Genomic DNA, 24,139 nt, shown 5'->3' with positions numbered 1-24,139 from the left:
ATCTCTGCTGCCTTTAAAATTTCAGAGTATCAGACCAGTCAGCAGCGTGAGAAGTACCCTTTAGATCTACAAATGCTGCAAACGTAGGTTTGTCTTTTTTCTCTCGATCTTCAAACTATGTACGTCGTATGCTGAGCGTGGTGCCATAGACTTTAAATTCTAGCGAACATGAGGTATCTTTCGTGATGGTTTACAAATTACAACGAAAATGCTACTTTTTGTGGCGGTTTGCAGAGAGTTCATTGCCATTTCATATCTATGGGACAGAGCACAGCGTAAATACTTGAAAATTTTGGAAGAGTATGGCTGTTTCTCTAGTTTAATCGTTCGCATCATCAGTTTCCGTGGTATCGCCTCTCTTATTAGTATCAGCTCCTGACGCGTCAGATTTGCGCCTACAACGCTAAAACACGGAAATGTCCTAGCTTTTATTTATGTTCATTCCTTTTTGCGAAAAATGGCACAGTTTGGCACTTTCTGTGTCGCTGATAAATGTCAAACCGACTAAGAACGAAGATTTTTTTTAAAAATGTAGATTACTTGTCAGATTGTGTCAAAGAGTAGCTTTGGAGTTGTGTTAAATGTTCACGATGCTGTCGTCACGTTAATTCTCTTTACACCTCAAACATTTTGACAATACTCAGTATCGTGGATACTGACGTAATCAACCGGCCGTCAAAAGAACGGAATGACACAGGCGTAAATGATACAGTTAGTGCCCACTGCGAACATTACATTGGTGTCAATGATCTTTTCCATCAAAATGTATTATACAATACACATTACAATCTATAAGTACACGGACGAAAACCATCCACGCGCCGAAATAAATCATGTAACTTTTGTGTTCAGACAAAACGGTTCTCGGGCGCATTAAATGTGGTTAATTCTCTCCGGAAATCGCAAGCTCCAGTAATCTTCACAAGATCAGAACAGGACGTTCCTTCGGTTCTATTGATCAGCGTAATGTAAAATTCGATTAATCTCAAACAGACAGAGGCTTATAGAGGTATTCCGCTTTAGAAAATCAGATATTCCGCCGTGTGAAGGACAGTCATGGCATCAGAGTCCGGGGCTTTTTCAATATTCTGTTTGGATGTGGCAGCAGTTACGTGGGACAGTCTATTCGAGCAATTTCCCAAGCACTGTATTGAACATAAGCGACTCAAAAAGAAATGTAGGGAAATGTGTTGTTGCCGATGAAGCACAAGGGCTTTGAACACATGCGCTTATCAGAGGGGCTGTGGAAATAATGTGTGACACACACTTTGAAAGAGAGATGATGTAAAAATCACTCAAGATGTGCGAGAAGATGTTTCTTCTTATGCACGTTTTCGACATACATTTTGAGAACGCTAGTAAAACTTAGAAATCGGGTAGTTATCCATGAATTAAATAAGATAGACACACTAAGCTGAGTGCGTTACGAATCGCAGATGATAAAGAATTAATACAAGAAAGTGAATACGACAACCAGTTGGCAGCACATAGGCTAAATCAGATATGTAGCGAATAGAGTCTAAAAAAATCATGACATAAAATGAAAGATATGGCCTTGCAATGTATATACCAATACGGCCGGAAACTCTAGTTACGAACAAAGCAATTGATGAAATACCTCCTATTACGAACTGGGTACTAAGACACAGGTTACAATTATGCTAATGATATAGATGGGAAAGCTTCACAAATTTCAAGCAATATGTGTAATAATAAAAAGAGCACTTAATCTACGAAACCCGAAAACATATAAAAATTAAATTAGAAAATACTATGGCGGTACCGTTACTGCTATATGAAAGAGGGAGATCGACAAATAAAAAAGAAACGTAACACCAAAATACAATCAACAGAAATGAAAGTTTTATGAGGATAAAAGATGGGCGAAAAGAGATTTAATAAAGAGTTAAGATGCTCGGAATGAGTTATATGTACATGAGGAAATAATACAGAGAGACATGGAAATAAAATGTGGATAGAATGAAATATGAAACAACAACAAAAAAATCCTTAACTGCAACCAGGAAGGAAGGAAGATTGGAGTTCAGCATCCCATCAACAACGCTGTTATTGGAGACGAAGCACAAACTCGGATTAAAAGAGGATGAGGAAGAAAATCAGCCATGCCCTATTCAGAGAAACAATTTTGGCATCTGCTTGGTGCAACGTACGGAAATCACGGAAAACCTGTATGTTGATGATCGGGCAGGAATCTGAACCGTCGTCCTACCGGATGCAGGGTCAGTGTGTTGACCACTGCGCCATTTCGTTCGGTCCGAAGGAACAAGAGGGGGGTGAAGACGGAATAGGAAGATGGTTAATCCCCTTTAGTAATAATAATAATAAGACGACGACGATAACAAGAGATATGAAAGCCTAGTGTGTGTGAGAGAGTATTTGTTTATGGGTGCGGAAGGACATACGCAGTGTAAGTACATCACTATCGATTGCACAGGATGGGAGCGATCTTAGAGCGTGTGAGTGCATATGATTTTTTCCACACTTCCCATTCGCTACTCGAAACCGAGCGAGGTGGCGCAGTGATTAGCACACTGGACTCGCATTTAGAAGGACGACGGTTCAATCCCGCGTCCGGCCATCCTGATTTAAGTTTTCCGTGATTCCCCTAAGTCGCTTCAGGCAAATGCCAGGATGGTACCTTTGAAAGGGCACGGCCGACTTCCTTCCCTAATCCAATGAGACGTATGACCTCGCTGTTTGGTCTCTTCCCCAAACAGCCCAACCCCCACTACTGGAATTAGTATATTGGGCTATTTTAAATACGGCCCATTATAGAGACACGATTTCAACCAATACCAGGCGAACTGGTAGTGGAATAGAGTTGTTTCCAATTATAAATGAATCGGAGTTGCCTACCTGTTCTGTTATTTACTTAACTCCCGAAAACTTTGGTCGGAACTCGGAGATTAGAGCTGTTTTATTTCTAGAAACATGTAATTTATCGTGTAAGACACAAAATTAAAACTTTGTGTTTATTTCTTTTGTACATACATAAGTTACTGTAGGGTGTGCTGTAAAGGCTGTGACTGTGTAGGAATATGTACCATATTGTACATCACGATGGAGAGAAAAACGCTGTGAGATGTTTCACCGTGTTTGTGGTACTTCTTTGAAAGATAGATGCTTTAGTGGCGAAAACAATGATGAATACAGTCGAAATCCCGGAAGGAAGGAAGGAAGGAAGGAAGGAAGGAAGGAAGGTAGGAAGAGTGGGTTGAACGTCCCGTCGACTTCAAGACCGTTAGAGACACAGCACAAGCTCGGATTGTGTCTTATAGAGAATTAACGTGACAAGTGCATTTAATTGAACAAATCCTTCCTGAATGGCTTAATGTTTACATCATATTGAGATTAACTGTAGTAGAAATTGTGCATCTTGATGCTTTCGCTCGCTGCGTAAGAATTAATCTACAAAATTTCGAGAATGCAGCCGCATAAACTTTGTCTTCTTCTTGGACTCTATATCTTCCGCCTGAAATACTGGAAGAAATAATGTTTATGCGACGGCATTCCAGGTATTTTTTTGGATGAACAGTAGAAATTACTCATAGAAGAATATTCGTTGTGATGATACTGCATGACAAGCTGGTGTGGCGTTTTCGGCTTACCATACTTGGCAGACGACAGCGCCGCTTAAAGTAGTGTGTAGGCTGGCATGCAGGCTTGTGCGTGTTGCGGGTAGTCGGATGTCGCGGCGCTGACTGGTGCTGTGTCGTGTTGCAGGCGCGGCTATGGGTGCAGGTGATCCACGAGCTGCGGCACGGCGTCAAGCTGAAGAAGGTGAACTATAGCCGCGGGCCAATAGAGTACGAGCTCACGCCCTACGAGATGCTCATGGAGGACATCCGCTCGCGCCGCTACAAGCTCAACAAGGTGATGGTGGACGGCGACATCCCTCACAGGGTGAAGAAGGACGCGCACGCCATCATCCTCGAGTTCATCCGCTCCAGACCGCCGCTCAGGAAGGTATGCACTTGTCTGTTCTGTCTCGGACTTCTGTTGTCGCTGCACGCCCAACTGATAACACTGTTACTGTGTTACAGTGTAAGTGGTTGTCGATGAAACCCATCTCTCTTGAATAAATTTTTGTCACTACTGCATAAAGTTGGTCCCATCTTCATAAACTTTCGCGACATTGAGAAGATTCTGTACAGATGCAAAGTCTCACTGAACGGTGAACTGCAGCTGTTTCCTAGTCTATTTTAAATACTTTCTTATGGGTAAATGTGTCATGGGATGACTGATGGGCGCTTACAAGGTGTCGTTGTATTCGCAGTCGTCGTCTTCAGTCCGTAGACCGTTTCATGCAGCGCCTTATGCTAATCTAATTTATGAAAGCATCTTCATTTCTGTACAACTACTGCCCCCCCCCACCCCCAACATTTAGCTCGGTCAGCTTTCTGTATTCGAACCTCGGCCTCCCTCTTCAATTTTTAGCCCCCCACATTTTCTTCCATTAGCAAGTTCGCGATTCTTTAACGCCTCAAGATGTATCCTATCAACACATAAATTTGTAGTAGATATTAAAATTAGTAGAAATCTTTGGGTAACAGAAGAAATATTGAATTTAATTGATGAAAGGATAAAATATAAAAATGCAGTAAATGAAGCAGGCAAAAAGTAATACAAACGTCTCAAAAATGAGATCGACAGGAAGTGCAAAATGGCTAACCAGGCATGGCTAGAGGGCAAATGTAAGGACGTAGAGGCTTACCTCACTAGGGGTAATATAGATACTGCCTACAGGAAAATTAAAGAGACCTTTGGAGGAAAGAGAGCCACTTGTATGAATATCAAGAGCTCAGATGGAAACCCAGTTCTAAGCAAAGAAGGGAAAGTATAAAGGTAGAAGGAGTATATAGTGTCTACACAAGGGCGATGTACTTCAGGGCAATATTATGGAAATGGAAGAGGATGTAGATGAAGATGAAATGGGAGATATGATACTGCGTGAAGAGTTTGACAGAGCACTGAAAGACCTGAGTCGAAACAAGGCCCCAGGAGTAGACAACATTCCATTAGAACTACTGACAGCCTTGGGAGAGCCAGTCCTGACAAAACTCTGCCATCTGGTAAGCAAAATGTATGAGACAGGCGAAATAGCCTCAGACTTCAAGGAGAATATAATAATTCCAATCCCAAAGAAAGCAGGTGTTGACAGATGTGTAAATTACCGACCTATCAGTTTAATAAGTCACAGCTACAAAATACTAACACGAATTCTTTACAGACGAATGGAAAAAGTGGTAGAAGCCGACCTTGGGAAAGATCAGTTTGGATTTCGTAGAAATATTGGAACACCTGAGTCAATACTGACCCTACGACTTATCTTAGAAGCTAGATTAAGAAAAGGCAAACCTACGTTTCTAGCATTTGTAGACTTAGAGAAAGCATTTGACAATGTTGACTGGAATACTCTCTTTCAAATTCTGAAGGTGGCAGGGGTAAAATACAGGGAGCGAAAGGCTTTTTACAATTTTTACAGAAAGCAGATGGCAGTTACAGGAGTCGAGGGACATGAAAGAGAAGCAGTGGTTGAGAAGGGAGTGAGACAGGGTTGTAGCCTCTCCCCTATGTTATTCAATCTGTATATTCAGCAAGCAGTAAAGGAAACAAGAGTAGATATTAAAATCCATGGAACAGAAATAAAAACTTTGAGGTTCGCGGATGACGTAATTCTGTCAGAGACAGCAAAGGACTTGGAAGAGCAGTTGAACGGAATGGACAGTGTCTTGAAAGGAGGGTACAAGATAAACATCAACAAAAGCTAAATGAGGATAATGGAATGTAGTCGAATTAAATCGGGTGATGCTGAGGGAATTAGATTAGGAAATGAGACACTTAAAGTAGTAAAGGAGTTTTGCTATTTGGGGAGCAAAATAACTGATGATGGTCGAAGTAGAGAGGATATAAAATGTGGACTGGCAATGGCAAGGAAAGCATTTCTGAAAAAGAGAAATTTGGTAACACTGAGTATAGATTTAAGTGTCGGGAAGTCGTTTCTGAAAGTATTTGTATGGAGTGTAGCCATTTACGGAAGTGAAGCGTGGACGATAAATAGTTTAGACAAGAAGAGAATAGAAGCTTTCGAAATGTTGTGCTTCAGAAGAATGCTGAAGATTAGATGGGTCGATCACATAACTAATGAGGTATTGAATAGAATTGGGGAGAAGAGAAGTTTGTGGCACAACTTGACTAGAAGACGGGATCGGTTGGTAGGACATATTCTGAGGCATCAAGGGATCACCAATTTAGTATTGGAGGACAGCGTGGAGGGTAAAAATCGTAGAGGGAGACTAAGAGATGAAGACACCAAGCAGATTCAGAAGGATGTAGGTTGCAGTAGGTACTGGAAGATGAAGAAACTTGCACAGGATAGAGTAGCATGGAGAGCTGCATCAAACCAGTCTCAGGACTGAAGACCAGAACAACAACTCACGTCTGTGGCACCGTTTCGTTACGGCTGGGCACGAGACTTCAACTTTGGAGGACGTTTCCGCTTAATGCGCAGTTTCACTCGCGCACTATGAGACACCAGTTAACCGAATGTTCGCAGCTCCTGGTCTAGTGACAAGCGTTGCTGCCTCTGTATCACGGGGTCCCCGGTTCGATTCCCGGCCGGGTCGGAGATTTTCTGCTCCTGGGGACTGGGTGTTTGTGTCGTCCTCATCATCTCATCATTATCTCATCATCATTCGGACTGTGGAGGGGCTGGAAATGGAAAGATCGGAACTTCTACGGACGCTGATGACAACGATGTTGAGCGCCCCGTAAACAACATAATCATCATTATCACACTACCAATGCTGTCTTCGAACATTAAGGGACTCTCGAAAACGAATTTCGTTCTCAAAGATCATAAACAGTTACACAAATACACTACACACAAATAAAGGTTATACAAAGATTTAATTGCAGGCTTATCACATGTGTTCAAGAAATGTGTTAAAAGATATTCCTTTTTAGAAAGAAATGTTCTGGTTCCATTAGACTCCTAATTAATTTTATTTCTCCGTTGACTGACAGTCTTTCGTTTATTTTTTTGGAATTAAATGAACAGCAAATGATGGTGGTTACTACACTATTTGCTGCCACGCCGTACACGCATTTAGTGATTCATGTCTAATTGTTGCCTTCTTCCAGACCAACAGGAATTACTAATCTCCTGCCTCTTTCTCCCTGTACTAAGAGGGCTGTGTATCACACATTTTGTTCTGTTGTATCATTATTGATAAGTTAACATTTAAGCTAGGTTGCTTTCTTCTATACATCATTCGTACTCTAACGTAACACGTTTCATTTTTTGCGTAAAATGTAGCTTGCAGGTAAGTTTTTCTTGTAAATGCAACCTAAGCATGTCACCACATGGCATGAATGGAACGTATATTGGTTGAACAATACTTGAATATTTACGATGAAATTTCGTGCAAGAAATCCTGATAAAGGATTATGGTCATTATTCAGCAACCTGACACACATTTTCTCGTAAGTTGATTTTTAGGATCTTTTTATTGGCAAGAAATGGTTACAGATTTCTTCTCAGTTAGCATCTTTCTCATTCGCGTGGACAAAAAGCAGTGCCGTATTTTTACGCGGTGCAGCGCTCAATCAATTAAATGATGATCTCGAATATGCCGAACCAAATACATGTACAACAGTTACATGTTCGTGGGCCACTTAAAAAAACATAATAATGCAAAGCTTCAATCGGCTGTTAGTAATCTTAATCACAATTAAAGCTGTCAATTTACAGTGTGTTACCAACTTCTAGTTGTATTTTTTGTGTACTGAAATCTTCATTTTAACCTTTGAAAGTACAGCTGTTTAACAGTTACGAAAATGGTTAGCGAAGTACACATACGTTGATAAATTATAGCGTCCTATTTTGAATTGGTAATTTCATATCTAATTTCATTCTAAAATTATTACTAACATTTCCACGTCGCTGTTATGGCATTCCTTACAGATCTGTATAAAAAGTCTTAAAATAACCTGAAATTTTATATGAGAGCTACTGAACCAATGAGTGCTTTTTATTTACGAGCAACTAATAGCAAAACGTAAAATTCTGTAAGAACTGATTCAGCGCACAATGCAAATGATACAGAAATCATTTAATTTTAGCTCAGCGTGATGAATCACCTGTTGTTAGTGAATATGTACTAATATTGGCAGATAAATAACAATACATTTATCGCTTTTTAGTGAATTCTTTTTATCGTTTCTAGAACCTCTAGCTATCTTTTTTTCTCTTCTTCAAAGTTTCCAGTTATTTGATACTGTATCGACTTATAGCAACAGCCTCAGCATTATAAAACCTGAGTTGCAACAGACTATACAGCCTAGCGCTAGAAGTAAACGCAACGACGGTAATTTTATGTTGGAAGAACCAAAGTTTACCAAACCAAATTATCAACATTCAACAAAATAGTTTATTCACTTGTCAGTTCCAAGATTTCGACTCATCTTGATGTAAATGCATATAGTATGTGAGATCAGTAATACCATATGTAGTGTGTTTCAGTATTATTACACTATTAATATAACTGGAAACACTGAAGAAGTCGTTCGATGGTAGGTGCTGCGACCACGAACTAATAAAATTTATACGGCCAGCGTTTGCGAACAAAGTAGTATTCATAAAGCTGCGTTTAGTTGTGTGAACGATAGTTTCCAAAATAGGACGATCTTACACTTAACGAGACTTACGGGAACGAGTCGTTCAGAGTACAAGTGCCAAGCGCGTGGGAGTAAAATACTTCGCAAAGAGTTTTGGTAGCCTGGATGAGATACGGGAGAGAGTGGGTGAGGCAGTACCTAAGAAGACGCAATAAACTATTAACTGTTGTGGAGTGACAAGAGACTTGTGCACTGCCTTACAAGGGCGCCGTGAGGCAGTAAATTTCACTGAGACGTCCGTGAGGTGCGTCGGCATGGTGTGGATATCTACCGTGGTGTAATTACGGATCGGCGCACGTTATCGGCGACTTGTGCGTGCAGCGAAGCTCTGACACGGGACCCGCCGGCACTGAGATGAGACGCAGCGATAGCGGCAGCCGTGCGGCGCCCCGCTGCAGTGGAAAGTGCAGCCGACGAGCGCTACTTGCTCAGGAAATGCTTCCAGGAAGTTCAGGTCCGGCGCTCGGCGCCGTGGACAGGCAGCTGCAGTAACTCGTCACTGGCGCAGCTCACTCACTCCCGCTTGCGGCCGATCCTACGGGATTCGCCTCACTGTCGCTCAAAGTGGCTTCGTGTAGTGGGCTCGCATTGTCAGTAGGCGGACTTAATTTCTACGCCTACATCCATACTCTGCAAACAACTGTGAAGTGCGTGGCAGAGGGTATTTCGCACTGTAGCAGGTATTAGGGCTTCTTCCCGTTCCATTCACATGTGAATCGTGGGAAAAAAATATTGTTTAAACGCCCCTGTGCGCGCTGTGATGATTCTAATTTCGTCTTCGCCTTTCCCGTGGGAGCGATATCAGGTGATGTTGAGGGAGTTAGATTAAGAAACGGCTCACTAACAGTAGTAGATGAGTTCGCTATTTGGGCCGTAAAATAACCTATGTGGCCCAAGTAGAGAGGATGTAAAATATAGACTGGCTCTACGAGAAAAGTAATTCTGAAGAAGAAAAATTTTTTAACATCGAACATAAATTTAAGTGTGTGGAAGTCTTCTGTGAAAGTATTCGTATGGAGTGGACCCTGTATCGAAGTGGAATATGGACGGTAAACAGTGTAGGCATGAAGAGAATAGATGCTTTTGAAATGTGGTGTTACAGAAGAATGCTGAAGATTAGATGGGTAGACCGTGTAACTAATGAGGTGGTACTGAATATAATTGGGGAGAAACGAAATTTGTGGCAACGTTCAGAAGGAGGACCGCTTTACAGGGCACTTCGAGACATCAAGGGATCAGAAATTTGGTATTAGTGGGAAATTTGGGGGGGGGGGTGTCAGAATGGTAGAGGAACAAAGAGATGAATACAGTAAGCAGATTCAGAAGGATGCAGTTTGCATTAATCATTCGGAAATGAAGAGGCTTGCACAGGGTAGAGTAGCATGGAGAGCTGCTTCAAACCAGCCTTCGGACTGAAGACCACGACCACAACAACAACCAAAACGACGAAGACAACAACAATAACACGTAGAGGGTTGTGATGATTAAAATTCTTCTGGTGTTGTACAGCGTCATTGTGTAAAAAACTTTAATTATGAACTTAAAACCAACGTTTCAGCCATATTACAATGGTCTTCCTCAGGGTAAGACAGCCTTGCCCTGAGGAAGGCCAATGTAATAAGGTGGAAACGTTGGTACAGTACTTTATACATAGTACAACACCCAGAAGAACTTTAGTCATCATGACACCAGCTGCGGATGTCTATGCAGTTATGTCATGTAGCAGTTGGTTGCACGAAAACCGTTTCACGCAAATTTACACTTTCTTTTTCCACACTCACTTTCTCCATGTCTCGGCAGACAAGTGCGCTTTCTCAACATAGTGTCCATTAAGCTGCATAAACTTGCGCTACTGATGTGATAACTTCTATAGGCTCTCCTTGAACGACTGCGTTGGAGTCCGTCGCACCTACCGAAGGCCGTCTGCAAAATGGTCAGCACAATGGTTTCTTTATAGTGCTGAATATGTGGTAATCAAAAGGGGCTAAATCAGGAGGTAGGATGGGTCTGGCAGTACCTGGAAACCCATGTCAGCGATGGCAGCCGTAGTTGTCAGACTCCTATGGGGATAAGTGAAGCCGTTAGCAAGAGCTCTCGTTTCGCCTATTTTCGTCGGTGGTTCTTTTGAACTGCACAGAGCAACTTCCGAAGCGTATCCACATACACCGTGCTGTTAATAGTGGTACCTGGATCCAGCCAATCATTGCTGATTCCATCCTTGTCCCGTAAGTCGGTGAGCATGTGTTTTCGCACTGAAGGTGCTATAGGGTACTACTTCGGTGAGGAGGGGGGGGGGGGCACACCTGTAGGCTTCCGCTGCTTTGATTGGGCTTCGTTCTCTGGCTCATGACGACGCTCGTCCCACAGAAACCACGTCGTACAGCACTATCCATGGTGATCACACTCAACGTTGTTCGCTCACGCAATGACAGAAGTTGACGGAAAAGAGCTCTGTATTGTGCAGGAATTTCACTCTAGTGATTGTCTTGCTACATGACGATAGATCGAAGTACAAAATACACTCCTGGAAATGGAAAAAAGAACACATTGACACCGGTGTGTCAGACCCACCATACTTGCTCCGGACACTGCGAGAGGGCTGTACAAGCAATGATCACACGCACGGCACAGCGGACACACCAGGAACCGCGGTGTTGGCCATCGAATGGCGCTAGCTGCGCAGCATTTGTGCACCGCCGCCGTCAGTGTCAGCCAGTTTGCCGTGGCATACGGAGCTCCATCGCAGTCTTTAACACTGGTAGCATGCCGCGACAGCGTGGACGTGAACCGTATGTGCGGTGGACGGACTTTGAGCGAGGGCGTATAGTGGGCATGCGGGAGGCCGGGTGGACGTACCGCCGAATTGCTCAACACGTGGGGCGTGAGGTCTCCACAGTACATCGATGTTGTCGCCAGTGGTCGGCGGAAGGTGCACGTGCCCGTCGACCTGGGACCGGACCGCAGCGACGCACGGATGCACGCCAAGACCGTAGGATCCTACGCAGTGCCGTAGGAGACCGCACCGCCACTTCCCAGCAAATTAGGAACACTGTTGCTCCTGGGGTATCGGCGAGGACCATTCGCAACCGTCTCCATGAAGCTGGGCTACGGTCCCGCACACCGTTAGGCCGTCTTCCGCTCACGCCCCAACATCGTGCAGCCCGCCTCCAGTAATGTCGCGACAGGCATGAATGGAGGGACGAATGGGGACGTGTCGTCTTCAGCGATGAGAGTCGCTTCTGCCTTGATGCCAATGATGGTCGTATGCGTGTTTGGCGCCGTGCAGGTGAGTGCCACAATCAGGACTGCATACGACCGAGGCACACAGGGCCAACACCCGGCGTCATGGTGTGGGGAGCGATCTCCTACACTGGCCGTACACCACTGGTGATCGTCGAGGGGACACTGAATAGTGCACGGTACATCCAAACCGTCATCGAACCCATAGTTCTACCATTCCTAGACCGGCAAGGGAACTTGCTGTTCCAACAGGACAATGCACGTCCGCATGTATCCCGTGCCACCCAACGTGCTCTAGAAGGTGTAAGTCAACTACCCTGGCCAGCAAGATCTCCGGATCTGTCCCCCATTGAGCATGTTTGGGACTGGATGAAGCGTCGTCTCACGCGGTCTGCACGTCCAGCACGAACGCTGGTCCAACTGAGGCACCAGGTGGAAATGGCATGGCAAGCCGTTCCACAGGACTACATCCAGCATCTCTACGATCGTCTCCATGGGAGAATAGCAGCCTGCATTGCTGCGAAAGGTGGATATACACTGTACTAGTGCCGACATTGTGCATGCTCTGTTGCCTGTGTCTATGTGCCTGTGGTTCTGTCAGTGTGATCATGTGATGTCTCTGACCCCAGGCATGTGTCAATAAAGTTTCCCCTTCCTGGGACAATGAATTCACGGTGTTCTTATTTCAATTTCCAGGAGTGTATTTGCAACTACTCTGATCAGCCAGAACATTATGACCACCTACCTAATAGCCGGAATCTCCACCTTTGGCAGAGATAACAGCGGCGAAGCGTCGTAACAAGGGAACAGTGAGGCCTTGGTAGATCGCTGGAGGGAGTTGGCACCACATGTGCACACAAAAATCACCTAATTCCCGTAAATTCCCTGTGTGTGGGGGGGAGGGGGGGCAGCTATGCGCTCTGATGCCACGTTCAGTTACATCCCAAATGTGGTAGATCAGGTTCAGATCTGGCGATTTGGGCGGCCAGCGCATCTTCGAACCACTCCATCACATTCCAGGCCTTGTAACATGGCGCATTATCTTGTTGAAAAATGCCACTGACGTCGGGAAATATGATCGTCATGAAAGGGTGTACGTCGTCTGCAACCAGTGTACGATATCCCTTTGCCGTCATGGTGCCTTGCACGAACTCCACAGGACCATGGATGCCCACATGGATGTCCTCCAGAGCATAACGGATCCGACGCCAGCTTGTCTCCATACAGGTTTCAAGAAGCTGTTCCCCTGGGAGGAGACGGATTCGCGCCCTCCCAACGGTATGATGAAGAGGGCATCGTGGTTCACCAGACCATGCAACGCTCTGACACTGCGCCAACGTCCAGTGCCGATGGTAACGTCCTCATTTCAGTCGTAGTTAACATTGGCACATCCATGGGTCGTCGGCTGCGGAGGCCCATCGTTAGGAGTGTTCGGAGTGCTGTGTGTTAAGACACACTTGTACTCTGCCCAGCATTAAACCTGTCCTGTTTTATCAGTCTTCCCAGGCTACGACGTACGACATCTGTAATGAGGGGTGGCCGTCCAATCCCACGACGTATAGACGTGGTTTCATCTCATTTTGAAGACATTCACCACAGCACTCCTCGAACACCCGACAACTCGTGCAATTTTCGAAATTCTTGTGCTGAGCCTCTCAGCCACAACAATCTGCCCTCGGTCAGACACAGACAGACCGCTCCCGTTCCCCATTCTAAACACTGACAGGACGCTCACTGATACTACATGGACCGTGCATGTGTCTGGCTAGCAGTCATTCGTAACCAGGTGAAGCTGCTGTCACCTGGGCGGTCTTATATCGATAGTAGGTCGGCTGTCATAATGTTCTGGCTGATCAGTATATAGCGATATGTTAGATAGCGCACCATCAATGGTGGGTATAAATAATTAGTAAATCAATATGGAACACCCCTTGTAAATTCCTAGAAATGTCACTTAATGCTGGTTTTTGTGACTTTGTAGACTTCCCGGGAATGTTTGCGCCTATCTTAAAGAATCTTCCAGAGCACGGTTTTCAACATCTCGTTGACACTCTCCCATGGGCCAAACAAGCTTGTGATCACTCGTGTTCCCGTTCTCTGTATACGTTCATCACCCCCTGTTACTCCTATCTTTTACGGGGCCAGTTTGTGACCATTCGAGTTCCCGTTCTCTGTATACTTCATATTTGCAAACAATCACAATTATTCGTGACTGATTTGACGAACGTTCTGGATAATTCGAGCGGCTGGTTTGGCTTCCCAGTTCGCCCGACATGAATCCCATCGAAGATTTATGGGACATAATCCAGAGGTCATTTCGTGCAAAAAATCCGGCACCGGCAACACTTTCACAATTATGAACGGCAGCGTGGTTCAGTATTTCGGCAGGGGAGTTCCAACGACTTGAGTCCATACCGCGACGAGATGCTGCATTATGATAGTCCAACACGATAATACTACGTATCCTATTTCTTTTATCACATGTAAATCGGCCAGAAAACGTACACAGATCTCTTTCGTCCTGAAATTACGGAAATAATGAAGCACAAATTAAAAAGTTTTAAGGCACTATTGAGATACAAGACGTCGGATGTCATTCTGTTAATGTGGTACAGCCACAGCTCATTTCCTTGCAGCCCCTTTGCTACGTTGTGTCGACTTACCGCTATGCCACTCTGTCTTGCGGGTAAGCGTATCCCTTGTGGTGTAGGCGTTTTTACTGACATAACTACAGAAACGTTTCGTTTACCCGTTACCGCATTTAGTTTCCTGCTTGCCGCAACTTTTCCGGAAGAGTTTCTTGATTTGCCTTGTGATAACTGCTTTGACGTACATGTTATTTTTTTATTTCATAATGATGTGCAATATTATTCATTTCAACCGTTCTCAAATAATTGTTACGCGTAACTTAACGTGTTGAACTTCATATGGTAAACGGTCTTTGAAAGACGCAAAGTGCAGTTTTTTTACAAGTGTGTGCTCTATTTCGATTTTCATCTTTATGTCTCTAAGAGACTGTGCTATTACGCATTGGTTACTGACACAGTCGTCCCTGTTTTGTGTATATAGCCCTTAACTGTCCTCGTAGTGCACTGAAATCTTCCTCCAGTTCACTTATAAACCAGAGCACTTTCTTTTAGCTAAAAAGTGTTTTCCATTGTAGTTCAATTTATCGCACATGGACTCCTATATCATATTGCGTGTAAATAAAACCAAGGTTTGTTTCATATTTTCAGTTTCCTCACAAATCAACTCCACACTGATGTGAATGAATTCTTTGAAGTTAAGTCCTTGTTGCTGTCGTCATTTTCCAATTTGTCTTGGTCCCTCTGTCACCATGCCGTTCTCAGAGTCCTCCAGGTATGGGGAATAGCGACAAGACGTTGGTTGCAGACAGTAACCAAGGTAGCTTTTCATTCTTCAAAAATTCTAAGAAATGGGCCAAAAGGGTCCAGCTAAACTAATATGGCCTCTTCTGTTTGATTACTCCAGTTACTACGATTGCTGTTGCATGGTTTTCTTGTTCGGCTTGATAAAATTTCTCTCTTGATTCCATTATCATAGCCACATGTTTGCCACCATAAGCCATAAGCGATTAGCGATTCTCTCATTTATTTTTAGCACGTCCGCTCGATACATGCTTTTACTAGGCGCTCGTGTATATCGTAACACAAACTTCAGTTCGGTAAAAACATGTACTTCTTCAGTGCGTAAGTCTTATTATAAAGTGATCGTAGACGCGAGAATGAAATACTATTGTAGATATATGTGGGTAACGGATAAAGGGGTTTTTGTGATAGTTACATTAGTAACTAATTTCTGCATCTGTATAGTGTTAGCACGTGTAATGGAAAATAAAGACTGCTTGTCTGAGCACTGAATCGCCACTTCCTGAAAAGGAGCGCTGGAGAAGGGCAGATAGAAGACTGTGGGACAACCAGTAGGTAATGTGTGGGGACTCGCCTGTTCGCTCTTCACTTCGCAGTCTGACTATAACGCCTGACCTATCCTACTCGTTTGACAATCGTTACCGTACTGATCACCTATAGCCACCCACTGTCACTTTCTCGAGAGACTCGCCGCTGGCGAGGACGCTAACCCGCTGTGGTGAAACCGCGATACAATACCCCACATCGTCGTGTTCGTGACTTTCTCTCGCGATGGCGTCCAACGATATTCTGTAACGGCGATGTCGCTTACATGTACGGTCCACCTGTATTCCGAACGAGGAAAAGCTTGTAAGGGACGCTCAGTTCCTGTATTGCTATACCGTGGCGGTAGGCTGCTTCAGCAGTGTGTGTTTACTTTCACCTGGATCGCCATATATTCGCACGTTCTTCGATAAGCGTCAATTAGGCTAACAACACCGCCGCGATTTTGAAGTCCTAAGGCGTATACAACTATCGATAGTGATCAATTGGCATAACAAGATTCTATGTGGCTGCTCTTCCGGCATTACTTCCAGTTGATGGTACCCATTCCGCTGGTCCAAGGGCCTATCAAGCAATGGGGCAGACGAGGGAAACTGCTGCTTCTCCCCCCCTCTTCATCCCCCAGGAAAAAATTACCGATCACACATCCTTACCCGCGTCTCAGATACACGTATCAATTGAGTAGAAAGTCAGAACACGTAACTCGTAGAAAGTGCATTTGAGCTTTTTGAAATGTAATCGCAAAACTATTTTGCTGTTTCGCAGCTATTGTCCTTGCATCCTAAACTGCCAGACGGCACTTAGTTCTAAAAGCTTCCGGTAGAGTTGTTCCTTTAATTCATTTCGTCATTCCCCATGTTAGCTGCCAAAGTTAAAACTACAAAAAAATGTGAATATCGAAAGCACTCTAATGTACCTGAACTTAACAAAATAATATGTCTAAATCTGACCAAACTGTTCTTTCACTTAAGTGTATTGTTGGCAGTAGGTACCTATTACAAAGGTTTATTCATAAAAGAAAGTCAAAACACTGGATAGTTTTGACTTTTACTTTGCAAGACGGTGTGCCTCGTTTCCTACTGCCCTCCCACTTACACGTTTGTAATTTATTTCACTGGTAAAGGCATTCACTATGCCTGACCTTCAACTTCTAAATTCTGCACTGCACATTCTTGTATACTACATTGTACAACATAATGGAAGCTATGAAAGCAAAAGCTAAGTACAAAAAGGATGAAATATTACATGGTGTGGTTTAGTTACTGATACTACCCCATCGGTTAAACATTGCTCTGCAGTCTCTTAGCGGAGTTTCCAGCGCACGCTGCTGGTTGTCAGATGATTTTGATGGTAAGCCCAACAAAATAATTGAATGCCCCTAATGGAGCCATAATAGAGGACAAAAGATTCCGCACAGGATTCCGTTCGCGACCCTCGTAAGGCTATTGCAGTTGCATAATTTCTTTCGGAGAGATTTTATTCACGTCAGCAGCATTTTCACTTCCATGTGTCTATCCCTTAATTAGGCACGAACCGACTGGGCTGGCTCAGTAGCATTTCGGTAGGAGCGTGGTCCAGTTCTTAATAATAATTACTATTAATTATGTTCTTAATATTTATGTATCTTAATTATGTAGGCTGTAGCGCGGTAAAAAGTTCAGAAACTGTTAATGCTTGAGGTGCAGGTGTTGTCTACACCACACTTACAAAGACCCGTTATTGTCACGATTTGCTTGAGCACTCCCAAGCTATTCTTATTTAGTAAGGAAACTAAGCGTAACAAAAGCTAGTTTCTTCGGTTCAACGAGTTTTCCCTATAGTGAATGCTGCACTCATGACCTGCTCGTTCGACAGTGAAGCATAGACGCCAGGCGCTATCTCTGTTCTGTGCGCTTAAGTAGACATTTTCCCATTTTCGACGTCTCCACCTACACTCAGTAAGCGACCTTACGCTGTGTGGCGATGAGTACTCCAGGATAGCATTATCATTTTTCTCGCCCCCGTCTATCCCTGTACTATTTGCCGAAATGTCCTTAAGCTTCGTTATGCGCTGCAGTTTCTGATTTTTCTCCTCGCGAGATGTAAGTGGAGGGAATTAATACGTTGTCCTACTCTTTCGTGAACGTACGCGCTCGGAATTTTAACAAAAAACACCTTCGCGTTCAACAAAGTCTCTCTTGTACGGTTTACCCGAGGAGTTTGGTGAACATGTCTTAACTCTCTCGCGCTTAATAAATAATCCCCTGACGGAACACACTGCTCTTCGTTGGATCTTCTCTATTTCTCATGTAATATTCTGTAAACAGTGCTGCACATCTTCAGTGCATTTGAAGAACGGCGTCATGAAATCATGCTGTAATCCATATTTATTCACAGAAAATAGTTTCGGTCAAGCGAGCATTTTCAGATCATGGGTTAGGTTACGACTTTGGCCAGACAGTACGCTTAACACCGAAATGAAATGTTGATCGTTGGATTTGGTTATCGTTGAAAAATGAACAAGATAAGTGATGCAAATGTATGAGACACATGCTGTAACTAAAGGATATGTATTTTACGACAAAGAACCTTTCTTTAATGTGATGTAATGTTAAAGTGCGACTTGAAGACGATCGCTTGATCGAAGCTCATTGTATTCGTCGTCGTCGTCGTCGTCGTCGTACTAGTAAAATAGTTCTAATAGTAGTCTTGTTTCCTTGAATCTGCCGTGTCAGTCCAAAAAGTTTCAAGACTGGATAAATAAAAAAATAGAGAAAAGTTAAGACAGTCGTTTTAAACACCTCAGGTGTTCTGCATAAACGGCCGGAGTGGCCGAGCGGTTCTAGGCGCTACGGTCGCAGGTTCGAATCTTGCCTCGGGCATGGATGTGTGTGATGTCCTTAGGTTAGTTAGGTTTAAGTAGTTCTGTTCTAGAGGGCTGATGACCTCAGCAGTTACGTCCCATAGTGCTCAGAGCCATTTGAACCATTTCTGCATAAACGTAGTCTTCATCCCCCCCCCCCCCCTCCACTTCAGAACAATGCACAGAACGTTCGTTTAACGATGCGAAAGTGTCGAAAGAAAGACCTTTGAAATGTTGTCCAACTCGCGCTGCACATTTGCACCTTCTTCAGCCTTGGCAGAACATAAGACCCATTCTGCATTTCATCGTTTATGGTCATTTCGTACTGATAACACCAAAGTCTCGTCACCATTAATGATCAGTCAAATGAATAAAGCTAACAGTTCTTTTCATGAAAGAAAAAAAATAAATAAATTTGTTCGACTGTCAAGGAGTGTGAGACAAACGTTGCACACACTTTTCTCGTCTTCAGAACATTTTGGTGAATGTATTGGACACTTTGATCTAGTGATGTTCCTCCATTGCGGTTTGTGACACACTGCAGTCGCACGTCCACTGCTTAACATTAGCATTCACAACTGACTAGTCAAATGCACATTTGTTGTTTATAGTTGTTAGTATAAGCTGTAAGCGTATGTACTATGCTGACGTCGCTAGGAATTAAATCAGTCCCAGCACTTTCCGTACAGACAGTATCTGCTTCCTTTCCAGTTGTGGTTAGGGATTCGCATGTTGTTTCCATCTCTTTCTCTGTATTCGGGTTTCTCGTCATTAATATCATGTACGTTTAACTAATTTTGAACATCGTCGTCCATCATTAAACCTCTTGTTGTGGAGCTCTTCACTCTGCTCAATAATCTCAGCTCTGCTGTCTGTATTTTGCTGTCTTCTGTATCTATTCTTCGGTGGTGTAACCATAGTTTCATAAAAATTAAATTTTTGTATGTTTTCGCGTTCTATATTTGCTGTTCTATTTTTTATTTCATTATTGATTGGAATATGTGCAGCTTCTCATTTATACAGCGTGTAAAAAAAAAAAAAAAAAAAAAAAAAAAAAAAAAAAAAAAAAAAAAAAAACTCATCCGATTTGACGCGTCTGTATTTCTGAAACTAATGATCATATACAATGAATTTTGTTTTTTGATGAACGGAAACTCAGTTTTTTTCATACCTTTTCACAGGTGTTCAGTATACCCCCCATGAGATGCACGGCATCTGTTAATGCGGCATATAAACTGTTCCCAAACTTCAGCGAGGATGTCTCGAGGTACAGCTTCCTTAGCTGCTGTTATGCCATGTCTCAGTTCATTCATTGTTGTTGGTAATGGACGCACATAAACTGAGTCTTTTATAAACCTCCACTAGAAATAATCACACACAGTCAGGTCCGGTGACCTTGGAGGCCAGTAATGTAAGGCTGAATCATTTGGCTCAGTGCGACCAGTCCATTGTTCAGTAGTCCTTTGATTTAAAAATTCCCGCACTTCCAGATGCCAGTGTGGCGGTGCTTCATCCTGTTGGTAAACGAAGCCGTTCGAATCCGTCTCCGGCTGTGAGAAAAGAAAGTTCTCAAAGCATATCGAGATATGAGTCTCCTGTAAGTGTTCTCGGCAAAGAAAAATGTATTATAGATCTTTTCCCGTGAAACAACTCAAAACACATTAAATGTTGGAGAGGCCGTCTCATGTTATACAACTTTATGCGGTTCTTCCGTAACATATATTCTCACATTATGACGGTTCACCTATCCATTTAAATGGAATGTTGCCTCACCACTAAACACTAAGCGTGGAAGAAAAGTGCCATCTTCCATCTTGGAAGAACGAAATTATGGAAGTCCATATGTAGTTGTTCGTCGTCATCACGAAGAGGATGCAGTAGCTGAATTTTGTACGGTTTCATGTACAAACGTCAAAAAAATGGTTCAAATGGCTCAGAGCTCTATGGGACTTAACATCTGAAGTCATCAGTTCTCTAGAACTTAGAACTACTTAAACCTAACTAACCTAAGGACATCACACACATCCACGCCCGAGGCAGGATTCAAACCTGCGACCGTAGCGGACGCGCGGTTCCAGACTGAAGCGCCTAGATCCGCTCGGCCACAGGGCCGGCAGTGTGTGCCCACTTTAGTTCTAGAAAAGCGTTTTGTGCTCTACGTTTTGCGCAGTCCAGGCCAATAAAAACTATTCAGCGTGTCTTTCGTACTAGGTATGGTGTGGATCATCCTACAGCACGGAGCATTAGACGATGTCATGACAATTCCGAGAAATAGGTTGGTTGTGTAAAGGCAAATCGCCGGGCTGTCCCCGAGTGTCTTACACAGATGTCGAAAGCATCCGCCGTAGTTTCACAAGGAGTCCGCAAAAATGGTTCGCCGTGCAGGTCGACAGCTCAACATGTCCCCGATATCCGTCCGGCGCGTGTTGCGTCGACGTTTGCACGCCGGCCAGTGTCAGGTTAGTTAGGTTTAAGTTGTTCTAAGTTCTAGGGGCCTGATGACCTCAGAAGTCCCATAGTGTTCAGAGCCATTTGAACAATTTTTTTTGGGCACACACTGCTGCTACGTAGCGGGAACTATGTAAAACTAGAGAGTTAGCGCTTTCCAAAAGTACTTTGTTCACGCAGATACCTCAAATAACATAATAGTTACGCTTTTCTTTAAATCGGATGATTCTTTTTGATACAGCCTGTATAATTATCACAACTTGTGTCGCAGCACAAATATTTTAAATGTGTCACCTGTTCTGTTCCTTATTAATTAGTATTTTCGAGCATATTGGACGACCTTGAAAGGCCATCACTTTCGTCTTATTGTAAATAAATTTGATTTAGCCCACGAATTACTAACTGGAGTTCATGTTGCTTTATTTAAAGTATCTGATTTCCAATGTTTAGAATTTTGTAAATAGAAATGTTAAAAGATTGATTTAAAAGAAACTCCCTTGCTCACCCCTCAACTGATTTTCATCTCATCTGTTCTTTTATCTCCTGCATTTACTACATTTTTTGTTTCACGATATGCCTTTATGAAGTTTAGTGGGTAGCCACTGTCATTCAAATCAATGGAAAACTTCTTCAAAATGTATAAAAGAGACGACTTTACCTTGATTTTTTTTTCTGTCAGTCATTTTATTGCAAAAGTATTGTTATTACTTGAATGTTCTTTCCTGAATAGACTTCGGTCATCAGGAGAAGTGCATGAGCAGGACACGTTGTTATATTGTTGAAGATATTGAGTAGATCTTGTACGCCGCATTCGACATGCAAATGTCTTTGTAGTTTCCGAGTCACTTCTATTGCCCTTCCGCTGTGTTCCACGTGGTTTTGTGTGACGGGTTTGGTAGCTCCTTTCTGATGTTATTCCATTAATCCAACCTAGTTAGGACGAGCTATACTCGAGGAACGGCTGAACGAAGCCAGTCGTGTCGTCGTTGAATCACATTTTCTGAAGATTGTTCCAATGAATCTTAGCGTGGCATCTGCTTTTCCTACATCTAGTCAGGTCAGTCGGTAACTCCTAGCTACTCTATGGTAGTTACTGTTTTCAGTGGTTTGTCTCTAATAGTGCAGTCGAACAGTGATGCACATCTTTGCCTGTTTATGAGCAATACGTTACATTTATTTTCGTTCAGGGCTAACACCCTGTCCCCGCATCAATCTCCGATCTTCTGCAGCACTTACTACATTTCGCTATAGACTTCTTGCATTGCAATTTTCTGATAGGCTAAAATATAGTCTGCGAACAGCTTCACGAAGCTTCCGACTTTATCCACCTAGTAATAATACAGGGTGTTACAAAAAGGTACGGCCAAACTTCCAGGAAACATTCCTCACACACAAAGAAAGAAATTATGTTATATGGACATGTGTCCGGAAACGCTTACTTTCCATTTTATTACTTCTCTTCAAATCACATTAATCATGTAATGGAAACACACAGCAACAGAACGTACCAGCGTGACTTCAAACACTTTGTTACAGGAAATGTTCAAAATGTCCTCCGTTAGCGAGGATACATGCATCCACCCTCCGTCGCATGGAATCCCAGATGCGCTGATGCAGCCCTGGAGAATGGTGTATTGTATCACAGCCGTCCACAATACGAGCACGAAGAGTCTCTACATTTGGTACCGGGGTTGGGTAGACAAGAGCTTTCAAATGCCCCCATAAATGAAAGTCAAGAGAGTTGAGGTCAGGAGAGCGTAGAGGCCATGGAATTGGTCCGCCTCTACCAATCCATCGGTCACCGAATCTGTTGTTGAGAAGCGTACGAACACTTCGACTGAAATGTGCAGGAGCTCCATCGTGCATGAACCACATGTTGTGGCGTACTTGTAAAGGCACATGTTCTAGCAGCACAGGTAGAGAGAGTATCCCGTATGAAATCATGATAACGTGCTCCATTGAGCGTAGGTGGAAGAACATGGGGCCCAATCAAGATATCACCAACAATGCCTGCCCAAACGTTCACAGAAAATCTGTGTTGAAGACGTGATGGCACAATTGCGTCAGCCCACACATGTTGATTGTGAAAATTTACAATTTGATCACGTTGGAATGAAGCCTCATCCGTAAAGAGAACATTTGCATTGAAATGAGGATTGACATATTGTTGGATGAACCATTCGCAGAAGTGTACCCGTGGAGGCCAATCAGCTGCTGATAGTGCTTGCACACGCTGTACATGGTACGGAAACAACTGGTTCTCCCGTAGCACTCTCCATTCAGTGGCGTGGTCAACGTTACCTTGTACAGCAGCAACTTCTCTGACACTGACATTAGGGTTATCGTCAACTGCACGAACAATTGCCTCGTCTATTGCAGGTGTCCTCGCCGTTCTAGGTCTTCCCCAGTCGCGAGTTATAGGCTGGAATGTTCCGTGCTCCCTAAGACGCCGATCAATTGCTTCGAACGTCTTCCTGTCGGGACACCTTCGTTCTGGAAATCCGTCTCGATACAAACGTACCGTGCCACGGCTATTGCCCCGTGCTAATCCAAACATCAAATGGGCATCTGCCAACTCCGCATTTGTAAACATTGCACTGATTGCAAAACCACGTTCGTGATGAACACTAACTTGTTGATGCTACGTACTGATGTGCTTGATGCTAGTACTGTAGAGCAATGAGTTGCATGTCAACACAAGCACCCAAGTCAACACTAGCTTCCTTCAATTGGGCCAACTGGCGGTGAATCGAGGAAGTACAGTACATACTGACGAAACTAAAATGAGCTCTAACATGGAAATTAAGCGTTTCCGGACACATGTCCACGTATCATCTTTCCTTTATTTGTGTGTGAGGAATGTTCCCTGAAAGTTTGGCCGTACCTTTTTGTAACAACACTTTGTATATACTGTAAATAGTAACAGCCCTGAAGGACCCCCTTTGGGGTACTCTTAAGTTGCCGTTACATCTGTCGA

General features: G+C 43.5%; 1 protein-coding gene across 4 annotated transcripts in view; it reads left to right on the top strand.

Annotated features, from left to right (window-relative positions):
• Positions 1-24,139, top strand: part of LOC126187507 (protein spire) — an 806,238-nt gene that overhangs the window by 531,554 nt on the left and 250,545 nt on the right. For all 4 annotated transcript variants that reach the window (XM_049928627.1, XM_049928629.1, XM_049928628.1 and 1 more), the window contains one exon: positions 3,745-3,987. In XM_049928627.1, coding sequence (XP_049784584.1) covers positions 3,745-3,987 — 243 coding nt within the window. The remainder of the gene's footprint in view (positions 1-3,744; positions 3,988-24,139) is intronic.

Source organism: Schistocerca cancellata, chromosome 5, assembly GCF_023864275.1.
Source record: "Schistocerca cancellata isolate TAMUIC-IGC-003103 chromosome 5, iqSchCanc2.1, whole genome shotgun sequence".
In the NCBI taxonomy this organism is placed as follows: Eukaryota; Metazoa; Arthropoda; class Insecta; order Orthoptera; family Acrididae; genus Schistocerca; species Schistocerca cancellata.
This window is presented reverse-complemented; position numbering and strand designations above follow the sequence as displayed.